The sequence below is a fragment of the Takifugu rubripes genome, chromosome 11 (assembly GCF_901000725.2).
Source record: "Takifugu rubripes chromosome 11, fTakRub1.2, whole genome shotgun sequence".
In the NCBI taxonomy this organism is placed as follows: Eukaryota; Metazoa; Chordata; class Actinopteri; order Tetraodontiformes; family Tetraodontidae; genus Takifugu; species Takifugu rubripes.
The window spans coordinates 13,203,543-13,224,691 of NC_042295.1; the positions used below are offsets into that span (position 1 = coordinate 13,203,543).

The window sequence follows — 21,149 nt, forward strand, 5'->3', positions numbered from 1 at the left end:
TGCTTTTATCCAAGGTCCCAAATCCCAAAACACGGGCGGAAGTGAGGAAGTGGAGGAGCCGCAAAAGTTTGCAGAGGTGGTCAGACGACAGGATTGCACTGCAGCGATGTGAGTAAGCGCCGAAAGACTTTCAGAACAATCAGAAGTGTGAGAGGAAACCTCGGGGACCATGGGGCTCCCGACGCTGGAGTTCACCGACTCTTTCCTGGACAGTCCGGATTTCAGAGAGCGCATCACATGCCACGAAATCGAGCTGGAGAGGACAAATAAATTCATAAAAGAGCTGATCAAGGATGGAAATATGCTGATCGCCGCCTTCAGGAGTGAGTATCTGCTGCAGAAAAAGGTTTAAGGGTTCAGATCAGAGGATGCGTTCATGCTGTTCATGTCTAATGTCTCAGGGGTCTTTGATTCTCGCTACTGGGAGACGCACAATCCTTTGCTGCCTCACTGGGGGACGTTTCATTACCATTTAAAGTACTTATGGGAAAGATGAATCGCATTTGATACAATGGTTGTTGTTAATCCCTCACATTTGCCCCTAGGCTGTTCCAACCACAGGGAAGAGCAGTGTTAGACTGTTAGTAGTCTCAATCATGAGTGAAATTATACATGAATAAAAGTAAAGTAAAAGGCTGTTTGGCCTGGAAGATGTGGCTGGTCATTGTCCTCTGAAACTCCAAGTTCACTAGAAATTCTATTAAACTGATTGAAGTGGGCTTCCTGCTCTGTTTTTGGGCTGCTAACGTCACACAGGTCCCTAAAATGGAGATGGGTTTGGGAACGCTGGCCTAAATGTGGAAAATAGCTGACCTGAAATATGTAGGAAAGGTCAGGCTTTTGTGCCGGGCTGCCTTGGAGTCATTTCTCTCCTTTATTTACCAACCCAGAGCTACACAGGGATTAGATTAGATGGATAATAAAAGTGTGTTTATACAGCATTTTTCAAACCAGTTAATAACGTAACATTGTGCATTAGAAGTTTACATTAAGTTTAGTTATTTGTGTCTTTTAAAAGACTTATTATAAATAAGCAGTAAATTCATGCATGCAAATCCAGGTTTATAACCGTAATTACTCTTGTTCTGTGCATATTTAGTACTTTAACATGGGCCTCTCACTTCACATATCACCCATCTGTATGTAAATTCATGAAAAGATCTAATCTGGGATAGTTACATCCCCTTCTGTATTCAAGGCTAATGTCATACTGCAGAGTAGCACGACGGGCCGTTGACACCTTGCCAGTTGTGACCCACCAGTGCAGGATTGAGAGCAGACACCAGAGGTTACCAGCTAGAACAGTTGTGAACTGGAAGCATTTAATGAAGTGTGGAGAGGGTGCTGGTTCGGGATCTGAGCATCTGAGCAGAAGGAGGCATTTCTCATGGCCCAACCGGTTGTTCTGTTATTTACATCCTGCTGCTCGTGGAGCATAAAAATCACCGTGCCAAATATGGGTAATGCGCTTTTCTCATCAGAATTTACACAGACATCTTTTCTCATCATACTTCTGTTTAAATGCGGGATGTGAACTCATTAGCTGAGATCACACACGGCGTGGCAGCATTATGACGCCTCGTTGAGATTCGATGTGAATGAATAAGTGCTGCAAAGCAGAATGAGGGGCTTCATCATGGAGATTTTACACAATCTCTGTGGGAAAAGAGCCAGCAATTCAAACAGGAAATTAGGCATCATAATCTTATCATATCTGTAGGCTATCTCAGAGCAGCAGCGTTCTTTAGATGACGCCGCAGTAGAGTTGCGTCTTGATTTTGCTTCGATGCAATTAAAATGTTTATATTCAAATATGGAATATCACACTGTTATCTTTGGGCAAAGTGATGTTCAGTAGAACAACTATTAAATTTAGTCCAGCGGTTTGAGTTCTTTGCTTTGTCTCCAGTGAGCAGGCAGACCGCAGGTCCACAGGAATACTGGGCTTGATGCTTTATTCGTAGCCGGTTGTATCCTCAGTTTCATGATGTCAAAAGTCTTCAGCTGCAGTCTGTTAAATGTATTTGAAACTTTAGGAAGATAGATGATATTTTCAGTCTCTTTAAACATTATTATTACATAGAAATGGTGTTAAGACCTCATCCGAGTTTATATATGAGCTTTGAGGTGCATTTAATGCCTCAGTTACCACAGTAAGACTTAATTAGTTCAAGGAAGGTTTCATGTTAACCAGTCACATCTTTTCATTTGTTTCAGTTTTACGGAATTTTCCTTCAACTGGAATTCCCAGTTTCAGTCAGGGGGAGAACACAGAGCCAAGGAGTAAATTATTGATGGTCTTTAACTTTGGAATGCAACAAAGGTGTGCGGCAATTTATCACCCACCATCAGAGGTGAGGTGAACAAAATATCACTAGAGCCCCCTTTTTAAAAAAAAGAAGCTAATAATGCTAAATTTCAGTTGATATGATCCTTAATTTCCTTCCAAATGCTCTGAATCCATGGTGGATGAAGGCCTGTTGTCTTGTTAATACATTACCTTCAAACTGGTCTCCAATATTGTTCGAGCTGGACTTACTTAATGTGTGACTACAGGACTTGTTTGTGTATATGCGGTTTTACGTTTCCCACTTTATTATTAATTTGTTGGATTAGTGCTCTGAATTAATGCGTCTTTCTTTTTTTAAAGTGAGAAATCCTGTCTTCATTTTATACCCACTGTAGTGCATTGCATTGCTAATAAAAGAGAACTGTGCATCTAAGCATTATGAAATCCCACCGCCGACACGGGATAATGGATTCCAGGTGCAACACCTATGTGCAGCTGCTATAAGCAGTGCTGCCATGATATGTATGATTGGCGCTGACACCTGGTGGGATTAACGCCTGCTGATTTTTTAATAACCCCTCTGAGGAGAGCAGTGACTGTACAGACTGAAGTGGATAATTAGTGCTATATTGTATTTAAGATATATTAAATACATTTGCATTTAAGGCACTTTGAAGGTAGCCTGACGTCTTGAACTGTTATGGACTGTACTTTAATCAGCGTGGTTATGTAACAGTTATTCAAAGTTGGGGAAAAAAGAGGGGTCTGGAAGTGAATGTGTCGTTTGCGTCTTTGTAATTAAGAATTGTTGCACAAGAGTCCTTATTCAGAGTGACGTCGTCCCTCAGCCGTTGGCTGACATATGAGATCTCAATGAATCAGAGCGTCTCGTATCAATGGAAACACTGGAGAAGGATCCAGTCATATGTCTGAACCCAGTGACTCATTTAAATTTGGAGTCTTATGCAAGCCTACAGATGTGTGGAGACTGAGAATAGCGTGTTTTTTCTTATGATATTGGAGAGCTTGTCTTCCTCAGCATCAATGCTTGTGCAGTATTAAAGCAGTGATACTTGTCTGAGCTGCTTGTTTGTGCTTTGCAATGCTGGTATTTGCAAATTGGATATTGTTGTATGTGATATCTTTGCTCGGTCCGGTGCAACATTTGCCAACTATCTCCTGTTTAATCATTAAGCTTACATTTCCTGCAAACTTCTTGAAGTTTTAGGCCTTTAAAAGTTTTGTCTCTTCCTGAAGAGATTCGTGAGAAGTAATAAAACCAGCCACGGCAGCGCAGACCCGACGAGAAGGCAGCCTGTTATTATCCGGCTGACTGTGTCTGCACCCCCGAACCCGCTGCTGTTCATCAGCCACAGCGGCACACCCCCTTTGTTGGATACAGGCAGTAATGACTGGCTGCCCCACATGACTGTCGTCATTATGGAATTATCATTTCAACAGGTTTAATGACATGGGCACCTTTACTTGCTTCTACTGTGGCTCCACAGTTTTGAGGGATTTTCCTAGTTTATTAAAACTGGGATTAGTGTAGCATGAAAGTCCTTTTTGTTGGTTTTGGAAACTTTGTTTGTCAGTTGTCGCTCCCAAGACTCGGCCACAGGAAATATGCTGTAAACAGGCTTGTGTAACCATCTCCCTTCCTCCCTCAGATGGCATTTGCCTGGACGTCATTGTGCCTCCGTGTGCGTGTTTTGTGTTGGTTGCTGATGGCGACAATAACGGTGTCTGGTTCTGTTAACGTTGCGTCGGTTCGGACAAGCTTCATGAATTTGAACCCATCCAGAGGAAATCAAATCCAGGACAACCCAATATGAGGCGATGGTGCCCCGTGAAGCAGTCGGCACGGCTCGAGCAGCAGCGCGAGAGGCGGCCGTGTTTTTGCAGATATTGATGGAAGGGATTAAAAACATTCCCTGCAGACTGAGCAGGAAACATGTTGGTTTCTATTACATTAAAGTGTTCTGTTTTGTCTGTCAAGCAGAGTGATTGTTATATCAAACACCATCCTCCTCCTTACTGTCACCTGACTCTTCGCACTTCTTTTATTAGCTATGAAAAAACTACTGGTAAATATTATGGAAAATGGGATATATAGGAGGATGGGTGGGGAGAGATATATCTAAGGTCTTCAAAGCACACTGCAGACTGACCCTCCTTAGAGCCACATTGCCCAAAATTCTCACTCGTACAGCATAATAACATGAAACAAGTTGTTTCATGTATTAGATCTGTTTCATAAGGACTCTAACTGGAATTTTTGGGGCTGTATTCCTGTAATGAATCCAAAAATCCGTCTTAGATGTGGATTTTGCATGTCACACCATCCTACGCATTTGAGAAACTAAGACTGGCTGGAACAATCTGCCAACTATTGTGGGAAGGGTGTTGTTTAGACTCTCAGGCCAGTTCTACTCTTCTCATATTGTCGTGAGCTTTGCACATGCATTTAAACCATTTTATCTGTCCATTTTATCTAGCTATGCCTCTCTCTCTCTCTCTGTCTCTCTCTCTTTAGTAATTTCATGATGATCACCTCTTCTGTGAAATTGGTGTCTGCCATTAACATCTGGCAATCATGGAGTTCTAGGAAAAGGTTTCTTTCAGTCAACATTGGAAACATTACATCTGCTCTGGGAGTTAAAGGGCAAGTCTGCCTCTCCTCACGAAGCTATTCACACTCTCCTACTGGGAAGCTGACAAGTGAAAGTAATAGCGAGCGGATGAATGAGGTGCAACTCCCTTGATACAATCCCTCCAAATGGAATCAAAGTGGCACAATGTGCCCCGCTGTTGCATCAAAGAGATATTCCAACTCTTGTTAAGCTGGCTGCATGGAAGCATTCTCCTCTAAGACCGACCCATCTCAAATCGTGTTTTTTCCTGGCAAATGAAATGTCCAGTGCTTCTCACCACGATCCACATCTACGGGGAGACGGTGTGCCGTCTGTCGCAAAAGAAATGATTGTGATTTGTTTTGGTCAGGAAAATGAAGGGTTGTATGCAAAATTTCGAGACTTGCAAATAAAAAGGGACATTTTGTAAGTGCACGCAGAGTCTCCCGAGGGTTAGAATAAACAGTCGAGTTTCTACAAAGCCGTGCGTTAGAGTTCAGCACAGCATGGTTCAGTTCGATAGATGCGACAGAGACGTGCGCAGCAGCAGGAAACTATTTTAGCAATGAAAATTTGGAGCCAGGCAAAAGACTACACTGGTTGTGCATGAGACAGTGTGCTGACAATATGTATCATTCTGGTGGGGAGCCCAAGAAGGTGTCTAAAACAGAGAAACACCTAAATCATTTCTAACAAGTTCCCTGCTTCATTACAATCTCTTAATGGTACATTGCCACACAGTGGTAACAGTTCTCTGCTAAGCAATCAGTTGACTGCTGTGTGTTTAGCTCCATCCATATTCTGTTGTGTCGCTCTGCGTGGTGATTTAAAGAAAGAATTTTCATTAACTTTCCAGGAACATACAAAACTGGACTAATATGATCTATTCTGGTCAATTAAAGTGCTTAATTTCAAAAATGGAATGTTGCTTTGTAATGAAAGACCACTTCAAGGTCTTTCATTGCTCTTGAAGTTTTACTAACCAGTAGGGGTGCTGATGTGTGTAGAACAGTTGGAACAATAAAGCATTTGAAGTTATGAGTAGTATTTTAAATCTGTTATTGGATCAGCTAGTTCGAACTTGTTTAACTATTGTGTGGAAGTCATTCCGATGGCACTAAAATATCCAAGGCGCTACAATAAGCAGACCGTTCGGGCTAAAATGGCAGACATCCCCCCCAGTGCTGTCTGCGTTTTGTCAGGGGTTGTCAGCAGATGAACTACGGTAGCATGTGGTTGCCCTGAAGTCGAGATAAAGGGCGTACCCGAGGGGCTGCGCTGCGCGCTGACTGACGCAAGTCTGGCTGCCGTAAATGAGACATTTTCCATCTAGTCGTGCTTCTTTGGGGGTTCAGAGTTTTTAAGTAGAGTTCATGCAGTGTAGTAGAAATAGTAGAAATATGCAACATTTAAAAGGTGAGTACAGATTAGCTACTAGGGGAGTTTTAAACAGTGTACGGTTAAAGATGAATGTTTAAGATATTTGAATTCACTATCCCCTTTTTTTGTCTTTAATGTTTTTTAAATTCCTTTTTCTGCTGCAGACTTATATCATATTTTCAGGGACATAAGTGCTGGAGTGCTCAGGAAACTTATCAGTGCATCTGGAAATCTTTTTTTTTTTGGCGTGCCTTATCTGTCTTACTTTTTCTCTAAAGTGAAACATATAATAAATATACATTTACTTTAGCATAGATGTTACTTTATGTTGCATTTCAATCAGTTTGTCTGGTGATAATCTCATGTGAAGGAGAAAGTGCTTGAAAGTACATCTGTTCTCCACTAATGAGACGGGCTCATGCCATTTCATTTCAGCGCTTAATAAATAGTGCGTAGAAATATAAAACAAATATGCGAAATTGCAGCGCTATGTTGTTCTGGAAACCTTAGCTGATGATACAAGTAAGAGTAGAAATGGTCATTTTGTGGTAATGTTGGTTCCCTCCACCAGTGTGAGACTCCTAAATCAATGCACACACACACACTAACATTCATATAATAACAACAACAACAAGATTAATAATCTTTTTCAGGTTTGTATGAATTTATGAATAAATTTAACCTGCAAAAATAGGACGCTTTGAATTTTACTCTAATTCAGTTGATAATTTTATTATTGATAGAATTGCACCAAAGTTTTCATGTTGTTTTTTCTTGTTACAGAACATAAACACAACTCTTTTGCATTGATGGAGACGTGTGACATTAACGAACAATGACAGAAATTAAAGCTTGAATGAATTTGTGTCTTTAACGTCTCATATATTTTTGCTGTGTTCTGATGTCCAAATTGTTTTGCCCCCCACCCCCAGATCTCTCTGTAGCTGTCCAGAAGTTCTCCCAGTCCCTACAGGAGTTCCAGTTTGAGTGCATCGGTGATGCAGAGACAGATGATGAAGTGAACATTGGTAAGATCGTCTCTCTCTGCATGCTTAAACATCCTCCACCTTCCAGGCGTAGCGAAGGATAGCCCGGTCCAGTCTTTCACACCAGTGGAATATTCAGTGGAATCCACTTTACTGGAAATAATGGAGTGCAGCTGCTTGTGAAAACCCCCAAATCAGTCCTGGCTCACACCTTTAGCAAGGAACCACATCTGCTCATGTTCCATAAACAACACTCTTATCTCAACCAGCTCTTCTGCTCTTATCATTTGCTTTGGTCCTAATTGCGTGTTGCGTTTTAATCTGTGCGTCTCATCCTGCGCTACGCCGAAATTTATATGCTGTCTCGCATGTAATTAAAATGCAACAATGTTGTGATGCTAGAACCAAAGGGGACTTGAAACTACATCCACCTCTGATTCTTTTCAGCTGCACATGCTTTGTTCTTGCCAGCCCAGTCCATTTTTGCATTATCTTGGCGAGACATGGACGAGACATGTTTGCGTGGTACAGTATTTGCACATGTGATGCTATCCCAGTTAAATCAGTGTTGAAAAACACCCCAAACACAGAGTCAGTGAAGGATCTCTTGAACACTGCAGACTCCTGGAGTGGGATTTAATTCTGAATGCAGATGCTTAAGCCCGTCTGTGATACATGCATAATTAACAGCATTGATTTTTGCCTATGATGTTTCCACTGTACCTTTTCAAGCCTGTAACAGATCAAAGGGACTAATTGTGATCAGTGTCAGAGATTATTGGTAGTGTGAACCTCCTGGCCTTCAACAGGAGTATTAAAGCAGCTGTGCAGCGGTCCTGGCTCCTTCTAATGGACAGGACTCCCAGTCTGGCTGTTCTGTCCTCTGTTTTTTCCACTGCTAATTATCTCCAGCTCGTGTCCCAACTCTGTGAAGCGGGAGACACTGGTGAATAACTGTCCATCTGTGAGGTCTGGACTGGATATTGACCTCATTTACGTGAGAAGTGTTATGTTCATCTAAATGTGTAACGAATAGACTTTCTTTTTTTTCAGCCGCAGTCTGTATGCAGAATGAAAGGATCAGAAAACTGATTATGCAAGCCTAAAGATCAATACATTAATGCTAATTAAAATTAAATTCCTAGATTTGGGCAACTTCTCTCTCAACAGCATTAATGGATAGTGGGTATTTTAATTGCATAAGGCTATGTAATTAAAATAGGCATTAGTCTAAGTTTCTATCGCAATCTCTTGCATTCCCAAGGCATTTCATATCAACATTAAATGTTTTTAAGCATATTATTTCATCCCGCCCTCCCACTTGCTCTGAAAGAGAAAGCCGTTATTACTCCCACAACAGCCTGATGAAATCAATCTGGCCATCCATGAAGCTGTGCTTTTTACCTGACATAGCAGGACCCTTGCCTGAATGCCATCCCCTGTCTTGATGCACTATTGGTTCGGCTCACTTTGATGCTCCCAAATTTCTCACATAACATGATGATGCCGTATGTGCTGCCAGACAGGGTCACGTGACCCTTTATTGATTTCACTGTATGACTTCTTGCAGTGACATTCACATTCGATGCCAGTTATCTAGGAATCAATAGGGCCAAAAGATTGAAGTGGTGTTGCAAATTTGAATTGTTTTGAAAAAGTTCCATGCACTTCTCTTCAAAGGTCAGTCCTTCCCTTTCCAAGCGTGGTTTAGTCTTCAGGGATGGACACGAGCAGCTTTCAAGAGTTCAATATCGACAAGAAGCATTAAAATCCTATTCAAGCTCAATAATTGTATCTATACCTCTCTGTTTTTATTTTAGTTGATCCCATTTGTCTACCCCTGGGGTGGTAAATTGCGTTCTATTCAGTTATGCCTATAGCTCAATTGCCTTTTGCATTTCTTCGTAAATAATATGCTCTAACCTCACGTCGACTCCCATTTCCCTTCTTCGGAGTCTAATCTTGTCCCATCAATGGCTCCAGCTGTGCCCTTTACCCCCTAAGAGGTTTGTGCTGATGATGATAAAGGAGCTAGCTGAGTTAATAGGAGGCCAGCCTGCCTGCAGGACCACTGGCACAATATCACTGCTGCCTGGTTTTTAAAAGAAAGGCTTTGGTGTTTAAATCGACCAAAAGGCTCAAGATGATGCATGGATCCCCGTGCCAGACTGTCCCAGTCGATAATGACGTTAATGTGTTGGCAGCCATAATGGCTAAATGGCCGGGATACGAGTGACAGTGAGGGGGAACAATTTGAGTCACAGTGTATTGGTTCCCTATTTAATGAATCTGCTTCTGTATGAAAGCAAGATTGGATGTACTGTACTGTACGCACCATTCATCTCACTGTACACAATCTATAAGATACTGACCTAATGCCCAAATGGTACGAACATATCTGTACAGAATCGGTTTCTCCTATATTGCTGCTACATGTAACTGTATATTGTAGAGGCCAGCCGTGTTGGAAATTGAGGGAAGCAATCAGTACATGGGGTTCTTTCAGCTGAAGTATTGTTTATTGCTGTAGTCTTGGTTTTAAATTGAACAGCTGCATGATTTTATTAGGTTTTAAAATGAGCTACCCAGAAAGCGCTGAAGATACTGTGCAAATAAACATTTTAGCACCACGCTATAGCTTGTGGGATCACGACCATCTGATCTTTTACTGCTGAGAGGTTGGGCTAAAATATCCTCTTTTTTTATGACCGGAACTTGTAGTTATAACAACACTGTATCAGGCATTAATGGTGAATGTGTTGATGATTTTATCAACCTATTGTATGCTCTTTCATCACAACTGATCATTCTGTGTTTCAGCCCAGTCATTTAAAGAATTCTCCCAGCTGTTGAACATGGTTGAAGAGGAGAGAAGGCGCTTGGTAAGGTGTTTTTATTATTTTTTCATTTTCTAAATTAAAATTTTAGATGGTTATTTGTTATTCTGTGTACGCAGTAAATTAAACCACAGAACATGCTGGTTTCTAACTCGTCTGAGAAAGTGTGCCGGATATTGATGCTGTTCAGACTGAAAGAGGAAGAAGTTTATTTGCTTGTTCTCCTTCCAAGCTGAAAATGAGCATGAGAAATCGGGGTAGTGTTATTTGTGTTTACATTATCAACATTTGCTTATCACTTGGTTATTTTGGTTTCACTTTTACTATTTTTGAATAGTGTTTCAGGGCCAACAACAGCAGCTATTACTGAATATAACATGGGAAGTCAGATCTTAAATATAAAACTATTCAATGAAACTGATGTGCTGTGTCACCTGTCTAACATTTAGACTTTTTTTTAGGTTTAAAAAAATTGGATTTCTAATAACACAGATTGCTGAAGATCGTTAAAAGAGAACAATGCCAACTTTCAAGGTCGTGCTTTGTCGAACGTGTTTGGCGCCGTCAGCGTACTGGTGTCCAGCTGGAAGCATCTCACTGATTTTATCCTTGAAGCCTTCTTCACCTGCTGAACCCTACATTTAGCCACCTCTTCTTCCCCAATCTAAAGTTATTTTAGGTATTTACAGCATTATCTACAGCTCCGAATATACATGGCCACAAGAAAGCACTTGCTTTTACAAATAACCTTTGTGACGCTTTTGTTGGAGGACACTTGTAATGTTATGTTGTTATTGTAGATGCTGAGTCTCTTTATAGACATGATCTGCTGCCTTGTTGAGTCTAATTAGCTGTGAATGACAGGTGTAGTTTATCATTTCAATGTTAACATTTGTCAATAAAAACATTCCTCAATAATACCCTGAAGTATAATTAAAACCCCTCCGTGGGCCTCCCGGGGCAGGTATGCGAAATATGCATCAGTCTTACGTGCTGATACCTGAGCACTGTGTTTTACGATGTTCTGCTCTAAAGACAGTTGGGGTAAATGTAGGAGATACAAGACAGACTCGGCAGTCATAGATCACACAGGATGTGAACAATAAAGGTGGCGCAGCCTCCGAGTCAGACAGCAGGACTGTTGAATCTCACTGACTCTGGTGTCTCAGATCAAACTCTGCTGCAGTTTTGACTGTTTCTGCATTTGATTAGAGAAATAGAGACTTTAAAGGTCAGTGAGAGAACCCCCCCACACACACACACGCACACACAACTGTCTCACATCTGGACTGAGTCGGTGAGTTAAATATAATGCTTGAAAAGTAGAGCCATGCGTGAAACCTACAGGCTTCAGAGTCAACTCAAAGGAAGCTTTGCTTGAACACTGGACCCTCCTCCATGTTGACAAGTGCGGACACTGATTTCTGCTGACTAAAGCAATTTGCCTCAACAGCCTTGAGATACATAAAATTTCAGGGCATTTGTTTATACCACCCAAATGTTGTGTTTGAGGGACATAATATGCTTTCATTGATTCATTGATTTAAATGTGTGTGATGTTATGTGAACTGAGGAAAAAGTCCCGTTGACAGTCGTGTGTGGGCGAATGACAGCCTGGAAGGTATTTAGAATGGAGATTTGTACATTTGTCTTGGCAGAATGAAACTCGGTAGGAGACAGATTTAGACTGTATATTAAAAAAATGAAATAAATTCTAATCATCTTTGATAGAAATTGTTCAAGGTCTTCTGGCTGACTTGCCTGATTGAATCTAAAATTAAGCCCTAAAACAAATATAATATGTAAGGAGATTGCCCCAGTTTTATGAATATATAGGGTTTAGTGGGAGGATAACTGTCAAATGCAAAATACCCCAATTTCAGCTCCGATTCGCTGTAAATGTTAAAGCCAGTTTATCTTAAACATGCTTACATGTTGCCTACCTCAATAATGGGCAGGCTCCCACTAGCTGATATTCTTTCTCCACCTATCGTTCTGTCTCCCTGCTGCTTTTGCGTCTCTTCTTTATAGCAGGCTCGCTGATTCCTCAGATGGAAAGCCTCCTCTGATATGAGCTGTCAGTCTGAAAACAGCTGTTTCTTGTCTGGGACGTAAAGTTTTTCATGGTTTCTACAGGAGCCATGTGCTGGATTAATGATTTTGTCTTCATTTATATGCACCACTGTTTAAAACCATATATCATCCTGAAGACAGCATTAATAAATAAATGATGCACAGTATGGAAATAAGTTAATTCAGAAGCAAATTCTCTTCCTTACTTGGGCTTCTTTGTAACCCCAGTCTACCACTTTTACTAACATGCTGGCAGGTAGTCCTATTTTTTAGAGAGCCAATTAAATATTTTATTATGGCAGGTTGGTGTTGTAAATGTTTTGTTTCACTGCGCTGGGACTGCAGACTGGGGACAGCTGTACCTTCATGATGGCTCACGTGTAATCTGACTCACTCACACGGTTGATAGACAGCAGTGGTTTCTGCTGTGGCAGGACAGATGTCATGAGTGAATAATGATGCTATTTTCGGTTGATGTCGTCTCTCCCTTGTGGAGTTTACAAGCTTGTCCTTTCAGAAAAAAATCCCTTAATCAGATGCTAATATAAAAATCTAATACATGTTCGTTTTGGAGAACCCGATGCAGTAATCTAGGATAAACACCCTGACGATTACGTCATAGACTCCACTGACCTCAAACTCTGACATTTGCTATCCCTAACACAGAACTCTCACAGGACAGCGTCTGTTGCTGTCTGCATTTCAGCAGCATCTTTACATCAATGCTAAAACAACTCGCTCCCCTACGACATGCGCAGGGCAAACCTGCCACCTCTGCTCTTACTCTGCTCAGTGATTTCATCCACAGATGAAAGGGTGGCTTTTAGGTTTGCTGCAGGTAGCGGTGCTGCACAAAATAGGATTAAAACAAGATTCAGCTCTGCGGTGAGATTCTAACAATTAAAACACACACACACACACACACACACACACACACACAGTGGAACCACCTGCAGACAGAAGTGACTGAAGCACACCCCTCCCCTCTTTTATTAGCACACCATCGGCACTGGCATGTTCTATACTGATGTGCTATAGGGGTTTTTATATGTTTAATAGATCCATTGAGTTTGCAGGGGGCAGCACGGTGGTGTGGTGGTTAGCACTGTGGCCTCACAGCAAGAAGGCCCTGGGTTCGATCCCCGGTTGGGACTGAGGCTGGGGACTTTCTGTGTGGAGTTTGCATGTTCTCTTTGTGCCTGCATGGGTTCTCTCCGGGTACTCCGGCTTCCTCCCATACTCCAAAGACATGCATGATTGGGGATTAGGCTAATTGGAAACTCTAAATTGCCCGTAGGTGTGAGTGTGAGAGAGAATGGTTGTTTGTCTGTATGTGTTAGCCCTGCGATTGACTGGCGTCCAGTCCAGGGTGTACCCTGCCTCCGCCCATTGTGCTGGGATAGGCTCCAGTCCCCCCGCGACCCTCAGTGGAGGAACAAGCGAGAGAGAGTGAGAGAGTGAGTTTGCATGGATTATTTCTGCTTCAAGGAACTGAGGTTCATTTGATTGTTTCTGTTGTAACCGTCACAGAGATAACGTGTATATTTCATGTTTTTGCTGCGGGCTGTCATTGGATGTAAACCATGTTGGGGTTTTATGTGTCAGTTGAGGAAAGTAAACCCACTCAACAGCACTAACAGCAGCCCTCACAGCTGTGTCTCAGCTACACATGTCAAATCAGCTCACGGTCTGTTTCTCAGGTGATCGGGTCAAAGGTTACTTCTGATTCACTTTTGAATCACGATGCATAGGTAAATATGCAATAAAAGGGGTTGCGCATATGGATCCTCTGTCATATCACTTTATTGTTGTGTCACATTTAAAATTATTTTGAAGGCGTCTGTAATGACCCATACTGTTTTTAAAATAATTTCATATATTAGATCACAATCGTGCTGTGATTGTCCTAAAGAATTCCTGCACGGTCAGATAATCTCGGGTAAAGAGATTCTTAAGTAATGCTTAAAAAGTAAAGCTTAGTGTGCTGTTTATTTAAATATGTGGAGAAATGGTGTTGGGAATCTTTCAAATATGTTAAGCTCTGTAATACTCGAGTCAATTAGACTGAAAACACGGTGAGATAAGCAGAGGAAATGACACCTTCACACTGGAAGAGCGGCATAATTCTCCCTGTTGACACCGTGGGTGGCACAAAGACTTTTATATGATGGAATTATCATAACGGCGAGATATGATGACCACTAAATCTCCACTGCGCTTGTGGCATCACACAAAAATTGCCTTGATTTATCTTGTAACTGTTGCCCTCTAATTTTTTATAACAGCTCATAATGCGACAGCTTGAAGTACATTTGGAATGTATATATATGTACGTAGGATAATACAGCGTCTGAATTACCTACACATTTATATTCTGTTTTGTAAAGGGACATTTAAAGTGCATGTTTCTTTAGTGTAGTGCCCACGTGCACTATTTGAGATTTTACTCCTGATCACCATGCTGCGGCACCGCTTGACAGATCAGATGAAAAATGGGACTGACCGTGAACCAACTTGCCAAATGACCGCACGTGCACGTTCTTACGTGCTTCAATACTGAATCTCATTCTCTGATCAGCTGAAGACCGGCTCATCAGAGCCATCTTTCCTGGTGGAAGACAATCTAAAGTTTTAGAATAGATGATCAACAAATGATAAAGTTGAGTGTATGCACGTCCCCGCAGCAGAATGGATGGGTAGACTGCAGTGGTCAGCAGCCACACCATTCTTCCTTGGCAGGGTTATTTGGGGACAACAAAAATGTCCCCAAATAATGGTACAAACAATTCTGTTCTGAGACGACGTGCGTGGTTTGTGGACTGTAGCTGGGGGAGCTGATGGTCTGCGACCTTAATTTAGTGGACACACAACAGAGGGGACACAACAGACTCTGCTTTATCACACACAGTCAACACAAAGACATTGTCCCCCTAAGAGCTGTCAGTGTGGACTGACATAGAGCAGCTTCACCAGTGTCCATGGGAACGTCATAACCATGTTAACGGCACCTTTCCGAACGAGCCAGAAATGTAAGGTGCTGACAATAATTCTTTCAATATATATATCACCTTATCTGTTTCTATCTATACTGAGAGAGCAGAGACTCTGGGCTCACGTCATACTTCATTCATGAGGCTGAAGAGGTCATTGGTATCTGCAGCCATGCCTCGAACATTTAAATGCATTGTATGTAACGTGCGATTTATCAGCAGGGTTTGACAATACGGCTCTGCAGCTCACATAAAAGGGCTTCATTTCCTTTGCCGAGCACAACTATTGTTGAGTGCTTCTTCCAATACTCATTTTTCTACCCTAGATTTTCACATTCTTGACTGTCAATGGGATAATAATGGGGATGATGGCTCTCTCATCTTGGGTTTGAACAGCACATCTGTATTTGATTTGGACTGGATTGTTCTGTGGTTTAATTCATTGATAATTTTTTGCTCTTTCTCAAACATCTAAAGACAATTTGTAATGAAGCACAATGTTAAGGTTTGTTTTTCACCTTGTAAATATAATTTTGCACTATTGAAAATGCTGTTTGCAGTAGATTTATACGTGAATATTTCAGCGTAGTACATGCCTTTATTTTTTTGGTGTTGGTCTTTCAGATTCAGAATGCAGATGATGTGCTGATTACGCCCCTGGAAAAATTCCGTAAGGAGCAGATAGGTGCTGCAAAGGTAAGAGATTTACATCACACAGGGCCACATTCTTACACACAGGCCCAGCCCAGCCCAGCCGCTGGGGCTCAGTCCGGCCATCAATGTAAAAAAAATGCTTATCTAGAGGTGAATGGCTTTGAACTGATATATCACCCACTTGCAACAGGGGGCGCTATTTTAAATTTGGAGTTGGTCAGAATTTCTTTAAATCTTGCATAGTTACTGTCTGATGGTCAGGACGAGTGCTGTGACAAAAGAAAAGTAGATTCTAAATGAAGTGTTTTGTTCGTTTTTTTTAAATTAGTCAGGTTTTAAAAAAAGAGTGGACAAGAATGGGTTCAAATGTTTTATGCCTGATATGCCAAAACTCAAATTACTGTTTTCAAAGACTGTGATATTAAGAAACATGTCTCTACCAAGCATGCAAACGACGCCATAAACCTATTGTTGGGGGAGGGAGAAAACTTGTGTTCTATTTTAACTGCCTGGCAACAATTTTAGAAATCAGACTGCCGTCCAAGAGACGGTCATGAATGTTAGCTGCATGCTGGCTCAGAAGCTAGCCAAACACAGCAGGTGGTTCTCGGAGGGTGAGTTTTTGAGAGACCGTAATGTTGCAGCTGGTAGCCTCCTCTGACCTGACAATGAAATTCAGTTTGAAAATATCAGTCTGTCTCGTTGGACCGTTACCAGGTGTCGGGAAGTGATTGATGAAGACTTGTCTGATGAACTGCTGAAGAGAGCAGCTGACTTCGCGCTTTTTTTTCCTGTGCTCTGTATCAGAGCACAGATATCAAAGAACAGCCCAACTACTTATGTTAATACCAGGGATAAGTGATCAGTGTGAAATCCTAGAGGAATTTCTTGCCTTGGAATCGATGAGCAGGACAAGTCGGGGTTGTGACCTCAAACCTCACCGGAATGAACGCCTGGCTTTCGCGAAGGATAAAGAACCGGGTCAAAGATGACGGTACCAGCTCAGGATTGATTTTCCTACACTGCATTTTCCACCAAGAATCCCTGTGTAAATCCGTTGGTGCAACTGGATCGTGTCACCAAAACGGTGGTAAAACCCGTGGATTTGTCCTGGGCCCGAGGGCTCAACCACCGCCAGCGTTCGCTGGCTGAGAATGAAGAAGGGGCTCCATCGTGCGTGGAAGTTGAGAGGAGAGGTCGTGATGTTCCCGAGGAATGCTGGTAAAGCGGAGGAGTTGCAAGGCTTTGATTGGATGTGTGGGTTTGTATTTGGGGTGGAGGTGCTGAGCCATGTAAACCAGCTAAATCTGAAGTTACAGGGGAAGAACACAATGGTCCACGAGCTGTATTCACATGTGTTCAAAGCCAAGCTAATCCCGTTTTTCGCCATATTTCCAAATGCTGGTTTCACTGAATGAACCTCCCTCACAGAACCTCTGCTCTGAGATGCCTCCATACTCAGGTCAACCATCGTTTCTCCGGCTCTGAGAAGAATGAACCAGAACTGGAGCTGGTGTCCACTCCCTTTTCATTGGACAGCGAGGAAGCGCCCTCTGATGTGTAACTTGAACTGAGTGATGCCCAGTGTGATCTGACCGGCAGGAAGTTCAGTGAACAGCTTTTATGGCTCACTGAACGAAAAAGCTCTTCCTGAACCTGCACACGCGAGGCAACCTCACAAATGACACCAGACTGTGATGGTCTTGCATAGAGAGGTTCATTGTTCCCATTAACTGCTGGCAAACCTTTCTGTGGACACATACGCGGGTCCATTCGGACTCCTTAGATGCAGACACGTTGTGTCCACGATAATCATTAACTACCAGTGTGAGTATTAACAACCTCTGTTTATTATTTTTCTGATGAGCATTTAAGTACATATTATTATGTGTTGGATGCAATGCTGCAGTTGGATGCAATGCTGCTCATTACAGTCCTTTCTCAAAGGTGTAATTCAAAAGTGTTGTGTGTTTTGCCCTAAATAATTTAATACAACAGATATTGGTATTTTTCATTAATCAGTGGGTGATGCAGGACTATTAAAGTTTGGGTTATCTCTAAAAATAAAACAGTCTTCCTAAATCAAATTAGTAAACTGAGTGGTTAATTGTAATAGTCAAGCAAATGATCCTGTATTTGTTTAAAAGTAGTGTCTGAATATTATTTTCTTCATTAATTCGGTCATTTGAGTCCATATTTGTGTCCTATCATAGTGCGTCTTCAGTGAGCTGTGGTGGGTATCAGACAAAATCTTTCGCCAATTTAAAAACGGATAACACAATTGCACAAATTGTGGGTTGACAAATGGCCTACGGTAACGCAATCCTGCCCACCAAATATCTGTAGCTTGAAATAATTCAGCGCTAAATATTTCACATTTCCCTTTCATTTCCAATTGTGTAGCCCTTCACGTACTCTTATAAGTATGGGCCACTGGAAAAAAAATATTGCCCACTCCTGACCTACACAAACCAATATTTATTTATTTATTCCATGTCTCTCTGAGCTTTTGGTTTAGAGAAATGATATCAGAAGCCGTTCAGCCCAATGCTGCTTGAAGGCATCCTGGTTGCAGTCGATATGTTGTTGAAGCCAGAGTTGACTACAAACAACAGTGTGGGCTTGTTGCTACAAGCTATACTTTCATTCCTGGCCAAAGCTAAGGCATGAGATGTAAGCACAGCGGTTTGTTCGCGGTCATTCTCTTGGTGGGCTCACATATGAACAAGCTGCTAGAGCTGAAAGACCACTGCACGGTTGCCCCGCTAAGTCTGTGACTTCGCTGCTAGCTCTCATATCAGTGAATCAGTCGAATGCCTTATAGCCTCAAGGCCACAGAGGGACATTCCAGCATCGTATTCCTGCCTTGCTTGATTTCTTTTCTTAAAAGTAGAACAAGTGTTGTAATGTGTGTTTGGGCTCGTCACGTTTGGGCTGTGGAGTGCTGGATTTGAACTTTGGATTGGAGAGGCATTGTTATTTTATGCTTTGATTTACAGGAACCATTTATTTAGCCCAGTCTGCTGCATCATAATTCTCTGTGTCATTACGCAAGCTGTGTTTAGAAATTCCTCTGGGAGAAGACTGTTGCTCTGTCCAAATATTCTTTTCCCCCATCCCTTCATCTGAATGGGTCTCCTGATCCCCCACCCCCGCCGCATCAACTCTTCAGTCCAGCCAGTGTGAGATAAAAGGAGAACTTATTGAGCCACCGAGCAACTTTCCACTGTTCTGAGAATCTTCATGCTGTTTGACCCCTAAAAGCCACTGGGTTTCACATTCGAGTGTTCACTTTTCAAACGGGTAACTCTGACCTTATTTGGGCAAACAATGAGCAACCCGACTGCAGCTACAGAGCGGTGTATCGTAACACTTCTGTGGCCATAACTCCAGTAGATTGAATGTTGCGAGACATATTAGGCACAGTCGGGTCACACGAGGTTCATCTAAATGTTTTCCTTTGGTGCCATCAAGCCTGAATACATACAGACCCACAAGGGCAGAAGATCATACAAAGTGTGGGAACAGAACTGAAACCATGCATAGGCCGAAATCAGTGCGAAACTGAAAGCATCTGTTTCACATCCTTTTCAGATGAAAGTTGTTCAACAAAAGAAACCACACGTTCCGCACAGAACTGAGCAATGGAAGTCTGTCTTAGTTTCACTCGACTGATTCTTCCTGGTCCTAATTGCTTCTTACAACTTAAGCCCCAGCCTCGGGCCTGAATTCTCTCTGTGTTTTGTAAAATACATAAACATCACGTTTGTGCCTGTAGATGTTTAAACGGACCCCAGGCGCGCCCTCGCATTCATAGGAAGGTACCTCAACATGTCTGCCTCTTGGTGGAATCGCTGCTCTGTAAAGTTGCGGCGGTATTATCTTTCTCTCAAAGGTCGTCAACATGAGGGACACTATGGGCGGTCCTCCCACTTGATGAGTGCAAAGAACACGTGCAGTCCGAACCAGATGGGAGTCAGATGGCCGCCGTTATTTTGAGCTGACCTCTCACTGCAAAGGGTGACCAGACATCACACATTTCTATGGTGTCAACCTGCTTCATACCATGGAGGTCAATCTAAAATGTGGCAAAGGAACATGAAGGGAAAGCTACATAAATGGCATATATGCTCATATTTCATTTCCTCATTCTTGTGAGCGGAAAATGTCATTCCAGGATTGCAATTGGCGGGCATAATAAGCTATTATGTTCCTCCTGTTCTAGGTGTCTTTACACCATTTGTGAATAACAATAGAGTCGATACATCAAGGAAACTGATTGCTTATCTAGTGCAAATCAACTGGACTCACGAAAGCAACATTAGAAATATATTTCCATTATTGAGTGATGTGAGTATGGCTTACAGGCCTCTTGAGACACAAGAAATATTTACACAGGATGCAGTTTACAGCCATCTATATTCAGAAAGAGCTTGTTGAGGCTTTACATGGAATTACAATTAGGATAATCTGATGAAAGCAGCGTTTTTTTCTTTACAAATCTTATATTCCAATTGTCAAATAGCAGCGGGCCTGATTGTTTGGATTTTTTTAACTTTCTTTTTGCAGTTTGGGCCTCTTTTTCAGTGCTTCAGGAGCAGATGTTTGTAATTATTTCATGTTTCTCGTCCAACAGTTTTTTGCAACCTGTGATGTCTCTATGAAAAGAGAGATTTCTTGGCTTCGCAGCTCGGTAACACAATTCGGGCTGAAATTTGTGTGTTCCCTCTGCCTCCCCTGTGGATGCAAGACCAGCTCATGTGTGGCGAAGCATCAAAATAACCTGGCTGCCACCATTCTGGACCCCTGCTCCAATTAGTTTTTTTCTAATGAGCTCACAGACCTGGGACACAAAGTCTCCCTTTCAAGAGAATCGTGTTGAAATGAAGCTGTGGCAAAAATGCACAGGTCATTACTGCGGTTTGTACAATTGTCAGCAGTTGGTATAGAAATTTAATCTATATTCTGTAATATCTGCGGCTCCTCTAAACACACAGACACATTCAACCTCCTCTGCTGCTCATGGTTGTTGCCATGGTGAAGAGAGCTTCAGAAATGATGGTCTCGAGGCTAGTTAGAGCTTGTGTCAAAACGGACACTTTATAGCCACCCCCCAAATATTTCAGTACATTTGGAAAAGCAGGAAGCAGGAAAAATAACACCTGCGGTTTGATCCGTTTCCTTCCAACTGCATTATGTTAGTAATTAGCAATCTCAGCCATTTTTCAGCCACCCTCAAAACTCTGGTAACAGAAACATGAGACTTTCTAGAGAGAAATTACACTTCAGAGGAATCTGCATCAGAA

At 42.0% G+C, this 21,149-nt stretch overlaps 1 protein-coding gene across 6 annotated transcripts in view; it reads left to right on the plus strand.

Moving 5' to 3' along the window:
• The window catches only part of arhgap42b (Rho GTPase activating protein 42b), a 34,219-nt gene continuing 13,070 nt past the window's right edge, over nt 1-21,149 (plus strand). For 5 of the 6 annotated variants that reach the window (XM_011608629.2, XM_011608632.2, XM_011608630.2 and 2 more), the window contains exons 1-4: nt 1-323; nt 7,236-7,331; nt 10,110-10,171; nt 15,814-15,885. In XM_011608629.2, the coding sequence (XP_011606931.2) occupies nt 170-323; nt 7,236-7,331; nt 10,110-10,171; nt 15,814-15,885 (384 nt within the window). In that variant the 5' untranslated portion in view covers nt 1-169. Of the gene's footprint in view, nt 324-1,090; nt 1,461-7,235; nt 7,332-10,109; nt 10,172-15,813; nt 15,886-21,149 lie in introns of those variants that run through there. The other variant, XM_029843441.1, reaches the window with a different exon arrangement.